At 47.8% G+C, this 18,342-nt stretch overlaps 1 protein-coding gene across 1 annotated transcript in view; it reads right to left on the bottom strand.

Moving 5' to 3' along the window:
• Positions 1-17,567, bottom strand: part of CNTNAP1 (contactin associated protein 1) — a 41,418-nt gene extending 23,851 nt beyond the window's left edge. Inside the window, exons 1-10 of the mRNA XM_080976499.1 lie at positions 17,415-17,567; positions 13,930-14,031; positions 13,209-13,402; positions 10,832-10,979; positions 8,642-8,845; positions 5,137-5,321; positions 4,793-4,936; positions 2,774-3,047; positions 1,829-1,978; positions 193-364 (exon numbers count right to left, since the gene is read on the bottom strand). Of these exons, the coding sequence (XP_080832625.1) occupies positions 193-364; positions 1,829-1,978; positions 2,774-3,047; positions 4,793-4,936; positions 5,137-5,321; positions 8,642-8,845; positions 10,832-10,979; positions 13,209-13,402; positions 13,930-14,031; positions 17,415-17,490 (1,649 nt within the window). The 5' untranslated portion in view covers positions 17,491-17,567. The remainder of the gene's footprint in view (positions 1-192; positions 365-1,828; positions 1,979-2,773; positions 3,048-4,792; positions 4,937-5,136; positions 5,322-8,641; positions 8,846-10,831; positions 10,980-13,208; positions 13,403-13,929; positions 14,032-17,414) is intronic.
• Between the last annotated feature and the right edge of the window lie 775 nt (positions 17,568-18,342).

Genomic DNA, 18,342 nt, shown 5'->3' with positions numbered 1-18,342 from the left:
TCCCATGCAAGCACTGACCTGGAGCCAGACCCCACACACTCTCAGAGCATCCCCTGGGTTCCTACCATGCTGTTTCTATAGGCTTGGCCCAAACAGACAGCAGGGAGAACCAGCTAGACCTCATCCCCTGGTCTTGCCAGCCGAAGCCACCATCTTCTGCCCAGGCCAGAACTGCCACTCCAGCAAGCGTACCTGTCTGTGATGCCACACACGTTGAAGTACACCTCAAAGTACTTGCCGAGCCGGTGCAGACGGACCATATCTAACTCGATGGGCTGCCGGTCCACGCTGACCATCTGCATGCACCCATGGAAGGCCGTTTGGTTGGAGGCACAGCCGGTACGAGAGGCTGGCTTGGGGCAGCCTAGGAAAGACGCAGCGACCATCAAGCAAAAGGAAGGGGGAAATTCCTCCGTTACATTTCACGAAACAGAAACAAAAAAAGTGATTGGATGAGGAAATAACGTGATGCCCTGTGTATTATATGTGGGATGTGGGTGGCGTTGTGGGTTAAACCACAGAGCCTAAGGCTTGCTGATCAGAAGGTCGGCGGTTCGAATCCCTGCGACGGGGTGAGCTCCCGTTGCTCGCTCCCTGCTCCTGCCCACCTAGCAGTTCGAAAGCACGTCAAAGTGCAAGTAGATAAATAGGTACCACTCCGGTGGGAAGGTAAACGGTGTTTCCGTGCGCTGCTCTGGTTCGCCAGAAGCGGCTTAGTCATGCTGGCCACATGACCTGGAAGCTGTATGCCGGCTCCCTAAGCCAGTAAAGCGAGATGAGTGCCGCAACCCCAGAGTCAGTCACGACTGGACCTAATAGTCAGGGGTCCCTTTACCTTTACTATTGTACATTTAGTTTGCAATGCATTTTGCTTTTGGGCTTCTTCTGTCCTGTTCTTTTTACTTTGGAGGTGATGGCACTGATGACTAGCCCCCATTTCTAGAACAGTCCTCCTTAGTCTATGCTCCTCCTTTTCGTGACCGTGAGATTTAGCTAGGCCTCATTCCAACACCTTCAAACTTCAATTTGCACCTAGATTAAAATGGCTTAAAACGACTGAGCCGTTTGTTCCTCTTTTCATTTTTATTATTTATTAAATGTATGGTTCACTCTTTTCCCAAGGTAACTCAGAACAGCTTACAATACATGCGCCTGGCTGCCTCCCCATCTCTTCTCAGGTGCCTCCCTTAATAGTTGTTCTCAAAAGCAGTACATCAGCAGGCAGCTCCCGTGGACCCATAGAGCTTGCTGCTGTCAGGGGCTGGACTGAGGAGGAATGGTGGGGGTCACTGCCCCTTCTCCCAAACCTTCCCGAGAACAAGAGGACATTATAGATTTAGAACAGTGGTTTGCAGAAGGTCATAGTTCAGTGGCTGAAGAGTGGAGAAGCTGGGGAATATTGGGGGAGCAGCAGGAAGAAGAAGCAGCACCAGGGGAGAGACAGCTGACAGACTCAGTGCCTTTGGAAAGCATTCCTGACCCCCCTCTCCCAGAACCAGACGAGCATTGAGGGTAGTAGAACAAAAAGCTCAGAGGCGGAAAGCTCAGATTAGCCGACGCAGGGGTGACAGAGAACAGAAGAGACGCCAAGAGACTTGGAGCAACGCCATTATCTAGGGGATACTGCATACCTTCGTGTCTCTCTGTGAATATTGAATAAATTACTTGGTAAGAACTTTTATTGTTTCTCTTCTTCTTGGCTGCTATGTGGGAGGGATAGGATTCCCCGAAGCCTGACGACTGCCTATTAGTTAACCAACTGTCAGCCCACCCTCTTGCAAAAAAATGACCAGTTCCCCCTTTAACCCTTAACCAGCCCAGAACCCACCTCCAAAGAAGTACTGGTTTCCCGTGCGCAGCTGAATGTCTCTGTCAACACGGAAGCTGGCGTCATTCTGGTCATCGATGGTGATGACAGCCATGGTTTCGCGCACCATCAAGGCCACCGAATGCCAGAAGCCATCATTCAGGCGATATCCTGTGGGTGGAGGGACACGAGGGGATAAGACTCCTCAGACTCCTCACGTTGGAGCCACGGGTCCCCACATCTGGGGCCACCAAAGCCCTCAATGAAATATCTGCTACCTTGAGTGATTCCGATGACACAATGCAACAGAATGCATAATTTTTAAAACAAAAACAAATAAACCCAAACGGCATGCTAGGTTGCATTCCTCCATTTTGCCTCCAGGGCAGGCATTTTAAAGTTTCACCTCAAAACAATTACAGTGGTACCTTGGTTCTCAAACGTAATCCGTTCCAGATTTCCGTTCCAAAACCAAAGTGTTCCAAAACCAAGGCACACTTTCCCATAGAAAGTAATGCAAAAAGGACTAATCCGTTCCAGACTTTTAAAAACAACCCCTAAAACAGCAATGTAACATTAATTTTACTATCTAATGAGACCACTGATTCATAAAATGACAGCAATAAACAATGTACTGCAGTAATACAATCAATCCATAAGTAGCTGAACTGGGTTCCACACAGTCAAGAAAACAAGACAGAAAAGAGCAGCAAAAACAAAAATGCAAAATAAGTAGCAAAAACAGTCAGATCTCAGCGTAACACTCAGAACGGAAGTGTGGCACTCAAATCGGAAGTGTGGCACTCAAAACACAGCACATTCGTCTTCTGAAAAAGATTCGCAAACCGGAACACTTACTTCCGGGTTTGCAGCGTTCAGGTTCCAAGTTGTTCAATTACTAAGCTGTTTGAGAACCTAGGTACCACTGTAGAAGAAAACCATCCCTCCTCCGTCCCCTCCTCCTACCTGCTGCAAACTCCAGCTTCTTGGTCTTCGTTTTGGTTTTTGGCTGAGCGATGGTCACGTTGATCTGCCCGTCGCTCAACACCATCTCGAGCCAGCCCAGGTCGTCTGCAAAGGACGTGTACATGAGCAGCCCCACAACGTCCCAGGTCCGGAAGCTGAAGCTGACGGCCAGCTGATTGCGGCGCGGGTACCCGGGCACCTGCAAGAAGTTGTTGACCCCAGCGAAGGTGAAGGGGAACAAGAGGTTGTCTCGACAGTAGTCGCCCAAGTGGCCCTGAAACAAACGAGGAGACAGCTAAGGAGGTGGCTTGGTTGATGTTCCATCACAACAGGGCCATATGCTCCTGTGACTGCGCTGTGCAGCAGATGGACTTATTAACAGGCACACAACTCTGCAGGTTGCAAATCTCTGGCTTCTTTTGGAATAAAATTAATGTTATCATGTTTTTGGTGCTAAGAACAGGGCAATGCCTGAAGTAGCCTCGGATGTAGGTGGAAACAGAGGTGTAACTCCACTCGGCGTTCTCATTCCATTTACTCCTTTGACTTTCTTTCCTTTTTTTAAATATGATTTTTATTAAATTTTATGTTTTACAATTTCAGATAAACATTTTACATACTTAAGGTATCGATGACTTCCCATCTTCTATTTCTGTGATTCATTTTACGTATCTTATATCCCTGCATGTTTTACAAAAACTACACCAATCGGTTTTCCATTATTGCAGCCTTCAAAACTTAGTTCCACTGTTGAATTTATCTTAATGCTTCCAGCGTTGTCAGCTGTGCACAATTATTTTCCATATATTCGAGAAACGTTTTCCAATCTTCTTTAAACGTATGTTCTTCTTGTTCTCATATTCTGTATGTTAAGTCTGCAAGTCGTGCATATTTTGTCAATTTAAGTTGCCAATCTTCTTTGGTTGGGACCTCACTCATTTTCCATTTGGGGGCTAACAAAACATAGGCCACAGTTGTTGTATACATAAATAACCTTTTCTGACACCTCAGAATTTCAGTCCTTTGACTTTCTTTCATCTACAAACTTTGTAAAACAAAAGCCTCCAACATCCTTTAGGTGTCCTGACTTTGCAGGAGGTTTTTTAAAAAAACCTCCATCATCTCAGCGGGAAAATGTCAATGTCACCTGCAAGTCCTGCTTCTCAGCTGTTCAGAGCCTCAAACTTCAAAATGCAATTGCATCACCAAACGTGCAATCACAAAATACATGCAACATTTAGCACGGAATAAGGATCCACCTTTCTGTTCAGGCATTATCTCTGCTACTTTTATCTTTTCTTACAGAAAAATGAGCAGCGGCCATACACTTTATACAACATTGTCCTTTTCTCTCTCAGTTGCTCCCCACTGAACAGGTGATGGGCAGCAGACCCAGAGGAAAATATGTCTGGGGGCTGAATATGCAGGCATCTCTATAAAAGTCTACTTGCTTCTGAATTACTAGAGAGAGAAAATAACAGAAGTGCAGAGGGCTGCATGGTCAATGCAAGCCTCATAATAGAATAAGTGTAAGCCGAAGAGCCCTACATTTGGACTATTATGGTGCTGGAGGAGACTCTTGAGAGTCCCACGGACTGCAAGAAGATCAAACCGATCCATTCTGAAGGAAATCAGCCCTGAGTGCTCACTGGAAGGACAGATCCTGAAGCTGAGGCTCCAAGACTTTGGCCACCTCATGAGAAGACTCCCTGGAAAAGACCCTGATGCTGGGAAAGATGGAGGGCACAAGGAGAAGGGGACGACGGAGGACGAGATGGTTGGACAGTGTTCTCGAAGCTACCAGCATGAGTTTGAGCAGACTGCGGGAGGCAGTGGAAGACAGGAGTGCCTGGCGCGGTCTGGTCCATAGGGCCACGAAGAGTCGGACATGACTGAACGACTAAACAACAACAAAGCTGCTTCCGCAGTCTTAGCAAACATCTACAACAGAGTCAGGGGCAACTAAACAAAGTTCTCTCTCTCTATTTTTGCAGACCACAGTAACACGTTCATCCTCACCTCGATCCTAATAGACGGTTTACGACGTCTTGCCAAGTTGCTGATATAGACCAAATTGTAGGCAATGTTTTCCATGCAGCCACGGAAGTTTGGCCGATAGACAAGGCGCTGCTTCTCATAGTTCATTATTCCCCCAAAGAAGATCTGCAGAAGTCAAGGAAACCCAGAGGGGATCAAATATGTAAGGCTGGGAAACACTGAAAGGTACCACTGCCATGGAGAAAGGGAGAAGAGCAGGGTTCAATTTGGGGCTTAAATTTAAAATCTCCAATCAGGGCATCACAAGTGTAAACCCCTGGCAGAGCTGGGAGCAGCTGCCCACCATGCCATGCCATCCCAATCACCTCTTTGTCCAGGTCAAGCTGATCAAACTCTCCGTTAAGGCGGTACTGCAAGACCTCCCCGTCCAAGCTGAAATTGACAAATCGCCTGTAGCGGTCGATGCGAACTTGGTGCCAGTGTTGGTCATCCAAGAGACTTCCCAGTTTCATAATCGTCTCCCCTCCGCTCATGTTTAGTGAGCTGTTGCCTGGGGAGCAGAAACAGCATGTCAACAGGATGCGGGAGATATTGTCCGCAGAAGAGCAGAGCCAAGTCATTCGAGTTCTTTCCGTGCCCCTCTAAAATCCAACTTTTGGCCTTGGTTATTTGGTGAACCAGTACAGTGGTACCTCGGGTTAAGTACTTAATTTGTTCCGGAGGTCCGTTCTTAACCTGAAACTGTTCTTAATCTGAAGCACCACTTTAGCTAATGGGGCCTCCCGCTGCTGCCGGAGCACGATTTCTGTTCTCATCCTGAAGCAAAGTTCTTAACCCGAGGTACTATTTCTGGGTTAGCAGAGTCTGTAACCTGAAGCGTATTAACCTGAAGTATATGTAACCCGAGGTACCACTGTATATACCCACGGGCAGAAGACAGGCAAAGAATGCTGTTTTTCTGTACTGGAAGTTCCCAGAAAACTGAGCAAAAGGTCAATTTTGAAACTGCAACTCAGGAATTTGGGTGGCCGAAGAACAATGTTCCAGGAATCCTGCAGATCACTGAATCAAAGAACTTTTTAAACAGCTCTAACAGCTTTTAGGGACGTTTTAAACTGATTGTTGATGCTTTTAATTGTTTCTGTTTCCTTTTAAACAGCATTATTTGTTTGCCACTCTGGGCTTTTTGGGAAGGAAGAGCAGGACACAAAATCAAATCAATCAGTGAACTAAGTTCATACAACAATAGACCATTAATATAACAATATATTATTCTATTATTTATTTAATATCTGCAGGTGTGGCAGCGGATGTGTGATGGACTGCAGTCTTGCCTTGGTAACGGCCTGGGCGAAAGCCAATAAACTGAAGTTCAATCCAGCTAAGTCTGTTAGTGGGTGGTTCCCTACACTCCCTCTGAAGGAGCAGATAAGATAGCTTGGGGGTCCTCCTGGATCCTTTGCTGTTGCTTGAGGCTCAGGCGGCCCCAGTGATGTGGAGTGCCTTCCATCAGCTTTGGCTGGTGGTTCAGCTGTCCCTCTATCTGAACAGGAATAGTCTAACTTCTGTTGTCTATGCTCTATTGGCCTCTAGGATGGATTAGGTCTTCTGTTGTACACTATTTACTACAAAGCTCGATGACTAAGCTCTTTAGCGACAAAACGCTAGGTTACCAGAACAACGTCCAAGCACTGAACCACTGATACATTACAAGTGGACCATTTATTACCATGTTTGCCATTGTTCAAGATAAAATCTATTTTGGAAAGAGAAGAAATGAGCACTGAACCGCTGACATATTACAAGGGAACTCTTTATTTACTGCGTTTGCCATTGTTTAAGATAAAACCTATTTGGGAAAGAAACGACTTTTGCCATTTTTGGGGACGGTTATTGTTTGTTTACAGAAACAGTGGTACCTCGGTTGTTGAACATAATCCGGAACACCGTTTGACTTCCGAAAAGTTCGGCAACTGAGGCGTAAAGGGCAGTTGGCAATTTCAATAGAGAAATTTGGGGGGGAAATGCAGCGGGAGCCGTTTGACTTCCGAGGCGCGTTCGAAAACGGAAACATTTACTTCCAGGTTTCTGGCATTCGAAAACCGAAATGTCTGGCTTCCAAGACGCTCGGAAAACCAAGGTACCACTGATATTAGGTAAAGGTAAAGGGACCCCTGACCATTAGGTCCAGTTGTGGCCGACTCTGGGGTTGCGGCGCTCATCTCACTTTATTGGCTGAGGGAGCTGGTGTACAACTTCCGGGTCATGTGGCCAGCATGACTAAGCCGCTTCTGGCAAACCAGAGCAGCGCAAGGAAGCGCCATTTACCTTCCCACCGGAGCGGTACCTATTTATCTACTTGAACTTTGACGTTCTTTCGAACTGCTAGGTTGGCAGGAGCAGGGACCGAGCAACGGGAGCTCACCCCGTCGTGGGGATTCGAAGCACCGACCTTCTGATCGGCAAGTCCTAGGCTCTGTGGTTTAACCCACAGCGCCACCCACGTCCCTTTACCACTTTACCACTGATATTATCTTGTGTCTATTCACAGGTGTGGCAGATGTGGGTTGCAATTCTGAAAGGTCAAAGAAGTGTAGGGCCCTTACTCCAGCCAGCTTTATCCTCCACAGACGCTTTCTCCCAGCTAAGCTCACTTTCTCTATCAAGAGTTTAGCTGAGATAAAAGTACCTGGGGAGATGGAAGCATGGGGATGAAGGGCAGCAGAAAGGTTTGGCGTGCACCCATCCACCCATTCGCATGCCCTTTAAATCTCTCTCACAAATACACACATTTCGCATGCAAATGCGGTGCTCACATTTAAAGATGAAAGTCTATCAACTTTATGTCATTTCAGCTCAAGATCATCTCTGCTTAGCCTGAGCTGCTTAGTGGGCTCAGCTGCCAAAGTCTGGCATGCAGACGTTGCAAACTGCACCACCTCTGCCAGAGAGCTTCACAGGAGAGGTCTGCTAAACAAAATCTCAAATCTTAGCACCCTGAAACATCTACATGCATTGCTATGAGTTTGACTGCCTTGATTAATGTTATTCTTTCATTGTGCTTCTGTAGTAGTAGCAGCAGTAATAATAATAATAATAATAATAATAATAATAATAATAATAATTTATTATCTATACCCTGCCCATCTGGCTGGGTTTCCCCAGCCACTCTGGGCGTCAGAATATTAAAAACATGATAAAACATCAACCATTAAAAGCTTCCCTAAACAGGGCTGCCTTCAGATGTCTTCTAAAAGTCAGATAATTGTTTATTTCCTTGACATCTAATGGGAGGGCGTTCCACAGGGAGGGCGCCACTACCGAGAAGGCCCTCTGCCTGGTTTCCCGTAACCTCTCTTCTCGCAGTGAGGGAACCGCCAGAAGGCCCTCGGAGCTGGACCTCAGTGTCTGGGCTGAACGATGGGCGTGAAGACGCTCCTTCAGGTATACTGGAATGCCCACCCATTAGATGTCAAGGAGTTAAAGAGCTACACAACTTTTAGAAGACACCTGAAGACAGCCCTGTATGGGGAAGTTTTTAATATTTGATGTTATATTATGTTTTTATATGTGTTGGAAGGTGGAGCAACCCAGCCAGATGGGCAGGGTATAAATAATAAAATTGTTGTTGTTGTTGTTATCAGTTATTTACTCTCACGTCAAACAAGGATATTCACAAATGAATTATGTCACAACTGCAGATTTCCACCCAGGTACCCAATCACTGCCTTAGCAGCTTGTCACCATCTGGCACCAGTGTGGTCAATGGTCAGGGATGATGGGACTTGGAGCCCAATGAAAGCTGGAGGGCACCACGTTGCCTATCTCTGAGTTGGGACTTGCATGGTTTCCACCCCCCTCCAAACTCACCAAGGCTTATGCTGAAGACCAGTTGGGCCTGCTGCAGTTCCAGGCTGATGTAGTCGCCCTGGGCCCCCGCCGCGTACATTAAGATCCCCTCGCGTTCCATCGTCTTGAAGTTGAACCCAAGCATGTCTTGGACGGTACGGACCGTTCTGGTGCGGAACTTGTAGGCGATGGCATCGTCGCCATCGAAATATAAGACGTCAGACTCTGCGGGGAAGAGGAGCAAAGCAGTTGCACAGATGCTTCCAGTCAAGTCTCCTTTCCAAGTAAAGGTAAAGGGACCCCTGACCATTAGGTCCAGTCGTGGCCGACTCTGGGGTTGCGGCGCTCATCTCGCTTTACTGGCCGAGGGAGCCGGCGTACAGCCTCCGGGTCATGTGGCCAGCATGACTAAGCCACTTCTGGCGAACCAGAGCAGCGCACGGAAACGCTATTTACCTTCCCGCTGGAGCGGTACCTATTTATCTACTTGCACTTTGACGTGCTTTCGAACTTCTAGGTTGGCAGGAGCTGGGACTGAGCAGCAGGAGCTCACCCCGTCGCAGGGATTCGAACCGCCGACCTTCTTATTGACAAGCCCTAGGCTCTGTGGTTTAACCCACAGCGCCACCCGCGTCCCCCCCTTTCCAAGTACGACAGTACAATAGTAGCCAGTCCGTTGCCAATGTCCCAAATTAGACCAACAGGACCTTGGCCAATGCAAAGTTTGCTTGCATGTGACTCCTGATCAATACTAAGAGTCAGCGCCTCAGTTACTAAGCTATATTTTCATCTCGGGTTCCATTAATTTCCTGAATACCTTCCTCTCCCCCATTTTATCCCCATATTATCTAGATCTGTCTCCTCAGCCCTAAATATGTCACACCTTGAAGACATCTGGAAAATCACCCTCTTCCCCCTCCCCGCCCAGTTTGCTAAGAAAAAACAAACAAACCAATACATGCACCATATTTTCCTCTTTTAACCAATGATTGTGGGGGCCAATCAATTTCCAAACTGCTTCTCCACAAATACAAGTTTTTCTTTTGAGTATGTGCTATGATTATGGATTTTTTTGTTAATGTGAAAAAGTAAAAGGGAGTCATGTTGGTCCGTAATCTCAAACACTGTTTTTTGTGAGAGTACTCACTGGTACACAATACTGTCACCTCTCTCTGTCTTTGCTGCTACTGGTAACTATTTTGTGATGATAATCAGCTAAATAGTTTGAGGATCTATACAACTGTGTAACATGCAGAAAACAGCATTCTTAGAGAAATCAGAGACTGGAACTGAGGGAAGCTGGGGGGGTTGTGTGGGAGGGGGGGTGGGAGGAAAAATGTGGGGGGGGGGAATAAGGATGATAGGTTTCCGGATAATATGTTTTGTTTTAATTTTGAATTAAAAAAGTTTTTAAAAGAATAAAAAAATATTTTGTGCTGGCACCCACAACACTTGGATTAAGATATGAATACCAGCACCTCATTCATTTTTTTCAATGAAAAGCACTGCCTATTAGGAAAACATATCGATCAAGGCAAATAAAAACACTGGGCATGTTCAAAATGTATTAACAAATGTATTGCCCCAATGTAAACTTCGGAATTTCAGAGCCCAAAGTAAAATAATCTGACTAGATAGATAACACACTTCAGATATTTTCAGGGTGTCCACCACAAATCTTATTTTACTTGGAAGGTATAAACAGCATCCAAGTATTTCACATTTCTGTGAAGCAGTTGTTTTTAGAATGCCGTGGAACGTTAGCATGTGTTTTAATTTGTTTTTTGGCTTATTGTTGATACAGCAGTACCTTGGGTTAAGAACTTAATTCGTTCCGGAGATCCGTTCTTCACCTGAAACTGTTCTTAACCTGAGGTACCACTTTAGCTAATGGGGACTCCTGCTGCCGCCGCACGATTTCTGTTCTCATCCTGAGGTAAAGTTCTTAACCTGAGATACTATTTCTGGGTTAGCGGAGTCTGTAACCTGAAGCATCTGTAACCTGAGGTACCACTGTATTTTTGAATATTGCAAATAGGGTTTGTTAAACTATTTTTTTACTGATAATGCTACTGCTTTATCCTTTTCGTAAACCGCTTTGGGGTTTTTATCACAAGAGAGCGGCGCTGCACATAAATCTCGGAGTGGGGAAATAAAAATGAAATGAAATCAATGAAAGAGAAGTCGACATTCCCAGCTTGAATCACTTACGGTAGTAGCAGCCGTAAAGGCCCACGCGTAAGCCAATGGAACCATGTGGATTCCAGGCCACAGGGATGATGCGGAGGTACCGCGCCAGGATGGGGTGATGCAGGTTGTGGAGGGCCACGCCACTTGCGTTCACATTGCCAAAAAATGTCTGCACAAGGGAAAACAAAGTGGTGATGGGAAGAGAAACTTCTCAAGAGCAGCAGCACGATCAGCTATGGGGGGCTGTCTTCCTAGGCACACAAACACTTTGTGGATTTCAGAACTAAGAGCCAAAGGGAGGGATGAGAAATTAAGGCAATAGAATGCAAAATCTCCAGGCAAGGGCACTTTTTTCTCCCCATGTAGGAAGTTCCAGGTTCGTTCCTTGCCATTTGCCATGGAAAGGAACTTGGGTAAAGCCTCTGCCCAAGACCTTGAAGGCACACAGTCAGTTGGGAAAAGACATATTTATTTTTGATACTTACGAGCCACTTTTCACGGTAATGGCACAAGGCAGCTTCCGTACAGTATTAAGATGCAGTACAACGCAAACAAGTAAGAGCAAACCAACTTATCAAGTCGTCCTACTACATCATAATAATATAGCAATAATAATAATTTATTATTTATACTCCGCCCGTCTGGCTGGGTTTCCCCAGCCACTCTGGGCGGCTTTCAGCAAAATATTAAAATACAATAATTCATCAAATATTAAAAGCTTCCCTAAAAAGGGCTGCCTTCATATGTCAGATAGTTGTTTATTTCTTTGACATCTGGTGGGAGGGCGTTCCACAGGGTGGGTGCCACTATCGAGAAGGCCCTCTTCCTAGTTTCCTGTAGCTTTGCTTCTCGCCGTGAGGGAACCGCCAGAAGGCCCTTGGCGCTGGACCTCAGTGTCTGGGCAGAACGATGGGGGTGGAGACGTTCCTTCAGGTATACTGGGCCGAGGCCGTTTAGGGCTTTAAAGGTCAGCACCGACACTTTGAATGGTGCTCGGAAACGTACTGGGAGCCAATGTACATAGGTCTTTCAGGACATAAAAACAAGCCATAATAGCAAAAGACTCCCTCAAGCCCTGTATAGGGGCACAACATTTTTTTTTTTTTAATAGAAAGGCATCTGTAATTGACTAGTCTTGAATGTCTGCTTAAGGGCCTGCAAAGAAAGAGCCACCCACATCCCACCTGGGAGGCAATTTCATTTTGACGGGTGGGGCTACTGGTGAAAAGGCCATGCCCACTCCAGCCAAGCAGATGCACTGACAGGTATACAAGGAGGACCTTCAAGGCTGATGTTAAAGAAGGGATAGCCAATATGACAGCCTCCAAATGTTGTGGACTGCAATCCCCATCATGCCCAGTCAGCACGGCCAAATTGTGGGATAACCAGCCTCATATAACCAACATGCTTAAGTCTAATTAATGCATGAAGGGGTTAATACCATAGAGTAAGCTGTCCTGCCAGGCTTAGCTACATCCACTTCCCCTTACCTTGGGAAGGGCTATGTAATCAGGGCTTTGTTCAACCTTAGTCTACCTGAGAAGCTCAGCGTCAAGAGGTTTGAGCTGGTTGCTCCAGCTCAACCGCATGGCTCTCACAAGCCACTCTTGACTTCCTACTCCAATAATTTAGGAACTTTCACCACTTTGTAGCTAAGCCAAGCCATACCGCCTGTGCAACTTTCTAAAGCACATGAATCTGACCTTTGGAGAGTTGATAAGTAAACCACTTTTTAACTTATCAAAAATGTGGTCTTTTTCTATGCTACTGGAAGTGAGAAAATTTGGAAGGGCATATTTTAAAGTCTGTATTTCCATGCTTTACTTTATGACTTTAAATCTCTGCTAGGGTTCTCTCACCAACGCGTACTGGCCCCAGATCTGGATCTTGGCATCCAGGGAATTCTTTCTATATATGTATTTTGAACCATCACATATATTAGGGGTGGTGGGAACGGGTGGCTGAGCAAAACGAGTGTGTTCCTTTTTTGCACCATATAAAGATATGGGCACAGAATCTACAACAGGCGATTCTAGAGGACAAGTCTGGGAATCTCTACATAGCAAAGGACTGTTGTTTTCAGTAGCCACAAATCATGACGAAAACTGTATAGATCCCTTGCAAATCCACAACAGGAAGTTGAAAAGGCTGGTTTTCACCACCTGTGGTGCCCAAGTAGGAAAATACAGCAGTTCTGGAGCCAAGAAGCAGAATAAACGAGAGGGACTTTTCCAATGGAATTACCTAATGACCCTTCATTATAGGCGTGGGGAACTATTATCTCCCCAAACCCCTTATAGGCCAGGTTTGGGCAGGAAGGTGCCCACCCAGCAATCACCTGATGTCACAGTGCTGCCCCCTCCCTGTTGGAAGGTAGGGCCAGAAACTCTTCTCTCACCCAATTGCTCCCTTGTTGAAAGTAAGGCTTCCAGTTGCTGGGGTGGTCCCCATAGAGCACAATGTAGCGTGTCACCCAGTTGTAGGTATTGAAGGTCCCCTGAGTGGCGATGGCGTTGATACGGCATTTCTTGGTCAGGTCAATCTGCAGCCACGGTTGCTTGTCTTGCGGGTCGGGAGACCAGCCTCCGGCACCTGAAAGAGGGTGGGGAGGACAAGATACAGGAAACGGCTGCTTTCGTGGAATCCTAGAACTGTAGAGTCGGATGATTATCTAGTCCGACCCCCTGCAATGAAGGAATTCTACCCATGAACCTCCCTGGCTGGGCTTGAACCACCAAACTTTCATAAACAATGCATAACACACACAAAAATAAATTTATAAAGCTTTAAAGATATTGTTTTCCTGAATGTTGCTAAGGGCCACCAAAAAAGGTCTCGTGGGCCACATCTGAGGGTTGGACCACCCTGATTTAGTGTGACAACCACAAATCCAGCGTTTAGAGACCATGTGCTTCTCCGGTGGCTGGATCCAGTATAGCAATCGTCGCCTACAAGCGACACATTCTACTGCCATGCATTGCTTGTGCACCGCCTTGGGACAGTGGGCCAATTTTGGAAGACAGTCAACAAAACTCAATGGGCCACTGGCTTAGTCTTGCATCTGTTAATGCTACTGAGCTGGAGAGAGCATGAAGTCTGTCCCTCCATTATGAACTCACCATAAATCCGAGCGAATGTGGCAGCGCGGAAGATGCTGGATCGGGAAGATGCTGCAAGATTCCAAGTGTAGAGGGGGCCAACCAGTTCATAGTCACAAGTCCCTGCAGGGAAGAATAGGAAGAATGGAGTCTTTTGATGGGGGCACCTGCCCAAGGTGTGGCAACCTCAGGGCGGGGTTTTATTGCAATGTGTATTTTCTTTTTTACATTACGCTTAATGCTCTTTAAATTCTGTAAGTCACTTGGATGCTCCTTATGCTGGAAGTGACTTATAAATTGAAATCATCATTATAATCAGGGGCGCCAACTTGAATTAAACATTGGAGGCGCCAGGTAAGCCCTGTATAACTGGTCACACAAAGCAGCACCCCCCCCCCCATTTGAATGGCAATCCCCGTCAACTTGGGGTCGGTGGCCCCCTCAAATATTTTATGGGGGGGTGAAGGGACCTCAGCCCCTAGGAGTTGGCTCCTATGGTGAGCTTGATGGACTAATGGCGAGACTCTGTTTGAGGCTGCTTCCTATGTTTTTAAAGCCACCTAAGGTTGCAGTCTTCAACATACCAACATACCAAAGAGTTAAGTTCCACAGTGGAACTTACTTCTGAGTAAGCATCCGAAGTATGTCTACTGAGAAAAGCTTGGAGGGCAGCAACTAGTAAGCTTACTGCCACACGTATGTGTAATAGCTGTTGTTAATTATTTAATTTAATTTTATTGATTTATAAAATTTACCAGTGGTCTCAGGGTGGGTTTCAACAAATCAAATTATCACCATCCTCAATTGTTCACTTGCCAAATGCCAGCCATAAAATATCTACACAATTCTCTGATTCCTCGTTTAAAATTAACCATACTCATTCATTCCACTGATAACATTCCAAATTATAGACAGGTGCAATTCCTCATAGGCTTGGGGAAAGAGAAACATATTTACTTAGTGCCAAAATCCAGCCAGTGCTGACAACCGCCTCAGAACAGGAGAGGACTCCATGGTGCCACCACTGAGAAGGCCCTGTTCCAGGCTCTGGCCAACCAGACTTTGTTTATTGCTGGCATGGCCAACAGGACCTCCGTGGCGGATTTCAATTCACAGGCAGAACAGTTTAGGGAGCACCACTCTTTGAGACAGCAGAGTCCCATCCTCTTCAGGGCTTTACTGTTTTAAGCCAGCGCCTTGAATTGGGCTCAGTGATGAACTGAGCAGCCAGAACTAGCAGCATATCACCACAGGAGGCCCAACGAATTCGAACTCATGCCATGGCACTCTGCACTAGCTGATGTCTCCACACCATCATCAAGGGAAGCCCTACACAAAGCACACTGCGGTAGCGAAGGAAAGGCACTCCAGACATGCTCAGATGATACGCTATCACAGGGGTCAGAAACCTTTTTCAGCCGTGGGCCGGTCCACCGTCTCTCAGACCATGTGGTGGGCAGGACTATATTTTGAAGGGAGGAAATGAACGAATTCCTATGCCCCACAAATAACCCAGAGGTGCATTTTAAATAAAAAGCACACATTCTACTCATGTAAAAACACCTGGCAGGCCCCACAAATAACCCAGAGGTGCATTTTAAATAAAAGGGCACATTCTACTCATGTAAAAACACGCTGATTCACGAGCCGGATTGAGAAGGCAATTGGGCCGCATCCGGCCCATGGGCCTTAGGTTGCCTACCCCTGCGCTATCACCACCTCCCGTGTAAAACAGGTTCCAGGGCAGAACCCCCGCCAGATTAAGCTGTATGCCTTTCAAGTTCAGTTTTCTTGGACGCCAGCGGCCAAGACCAAGCGACAAAGTGAGCAGCTCCTGTTTTCCTTCCAGAGATGGCAAGGCACACGCACATCAGGCAGGCCTGAGCCTGTCACCGCTGCAAAATTGGAAGACCGTTTCACAACAGCAGCAGCAGCAGAGCTATCCACCGGCTCCCTCCCTCCAGGTTTATTATTTTTTCCCCCCCTTCCACTGCAGAGAGTGGCTGGCACGCCCTTGCAGGCTCAGCTCCTGCTTGCCTCTATCTGTTAGAGAGCAAAATGGGGAAGCCCTCTCTCGACCCAGCTATGAGACAGCAGAACAAGGCTTCGAGAAACAAATGGCCGGGGGTGCAAGGAAGGGGGACGAGCTCGGGGTTCCCAGTTCGGAAAGAGATGCACATTACATCAAGGACAGATGTAGGAAGCCACTGACCTGCCCAAGGGGTGAAAACAAATAACAGGCATCGCACCCACCAACCTCAGGCAAAATTCCAGCAAGCTCACTAGTGCAGAGCTTTCTGGTGGAGAGGAACCCCAAACTCCCCCCCCCCACTCAACCCTGTTAAAAAATGAAGAGGGAAGCCATAGGTAAGTGTAGAAGTCTGCAGAATCATCACACACACACACCAAAAAAAGCAGATGTGGAAGAAACGACCCAGACCTGTAACCTATTTTTGCAAGGCCCTGCATGGTGGGGTGGATGGGGGGAGCAGGGGGCTGGCTTTGTCCTGCCCTCCCAGAGCACCTATGTATGGAACAGGTTCCAGGCTCTCAGCCATCCCCACAAACAAACTGTGCAGCCTAAGAAAAAGTGTGTATGTGTGTGTATGTATGTGTGTGTTCAGATGGAAGAGGCAACCATTCTCTGGCCCTCTGTTTTGAGAGGGCCCAGGATACACACTCGCCCAAGAGCAAAGCGGGGATGGGGTGCTGTCAGGAAGCAGCTGATGAGGCCCAAATCTTTGGTGCTGAGCCCCAGACCCCTTGCCCCTATTTTGGAAAAGGCAGCAACAACTTTGAATGCTTTACCAAAAAACAAAAACAAACTTTGCCACCGCAAAGGGCACTGCTACCAGCCCCCAGCCCCCTTAATTTGCTCAGCGACCTAATTGTGCATCCACACATGCCGATCCGCAGGCGCAAAGGTTACGCCAAATGAGCGCCTGTGTCCCGGGTCTCCGGGAGACCTAGTAGCCGGGAAGTGCTGGATGGAAAGCCGCTTTCTCGACAGCTGGCCAGGATACCAACCAACCTCCAGCCCCAGCCCCGCCCGGCAGCTCCCCAAGTCGGGATTCCTTGCTAACACGGGATAAACACTCTGACCTGGGTGGCGGGGCAGGGGGGATGGGGGAAGAGACGGGGAAGGGGACCCAGGCGTCCTGTGCCAAACGACCCCGACGCAGAAGCCTCTCCCGAGGGGGTTTCGAGGGATGGGGTGGTGATGTCTCTCCTACAAGCGCGCGGCGCAAACCCCGCCCGCTCCCGAGGTCCCCAGGGAGCCGCTCCCCGCACCCAAGACGCCGCAGCCCGCGCGCAAACCTCGCGCCCCGCCGCAAGCCCCTCTCCCCAAACGTTGCGCGCTGCGCCGCGCGCCCCGGAGCGCAGTCCGCCTTGTCCCCGCCCCGTGACCTTTTTCCCCCTCTCCCCTGCCGGCCCGATCCGGGCTGCTTCTTCTTCTGCCGCAATGCAGGTGCCGCCACCGCCGCGCCAAGTCCCGGGACACTCACGCCAGAACCAGCCTCCGTGGCTGGGCTGCAGGAGAGCGGCGACGGCGAACACGAAGAGCATGGCGCGACCGCCCATGCTGCAGCCGCGGCGCGGGCTGCTTCAGTGCGCTCCCGAGCCCAGCCGCCTGGCCATCGCCGCCGCACGTGCGCCCCTGCCCGCCTCCGCCTGCCGCTGGCCGGAGCAAGCCCGTTGCGCGCGCCTCCGACGCGGGGAGCGAGCGCCGGCGCGCCTCCGCCCGGGACCAGCCGACGGCCTCTCTCTCTCTTTCTCCGCCGAGCTGCTCGTTCCCGCCCCTTAGCGGGAAGAGCGCTCTGCACAGGGTCAGAGGCAAGGTGGCCACCTTTGTTTTGGCCAAATAGAAGACAGGGCGGACGGCTTTCCTTTTCATCTGGTGGTGCTGAAGTGACTTCCACGCGATCCATTACAATCTCTTGCAGTCTTTCAAGGGGGGCCCCTCTGGAATTTGTCTCACACACACACACAGACATACATATGAATTTGTAAATCTGTCTGTGCTGGCAACCCAGAGCTTAAAGACAGATCTTTCAGAGTCCTTTTTGTTGGGGATAATTCAGAAATTCCCAGGTGTCAAAAAAGGATATTTATGCATGCCACTACTGTGGTCCGTGTTTTGTTAGCCCCAAAAGGGAAAACAAGCGGTCCCAACTAAAGAAGAATGGCAACTTAAATTGATGGAATATGTGCAGCTTGCGGACCTAACATATAGAATAAGAGAACAAGAAGAACATACGTTCAGAGAATATTGGAAAACGTTTATTGAAAATATGGGAAATAATTGTGCGCAGCTGAAAACGCTGTTTTCCTTTCCAGCAGATTTTTATATTTCTCCCAAACTCTATACAGATTCTTCCTAAGAATATGGTTCATAAAATTCCTACAAATTATCGCCTTCCCATACCAAAGACA

Source organism: Podarcis pityusensis (assembly GCF_964106645.2).
Source record: "Podarcis pityusensis genome assembly, chromosome: 13".
Lineage (NCBI taxonomy): Eukaryota > Metazoa > Chordata > Lepidosauria > Squamata > Lacertidae > Podarcis > Podarcis pityusensis.
The sequence above is the reverse complement of the archived record's forward strand: the minus strand, read 5'-3'. Positions and strand labels throughout refer to the sequence as shown.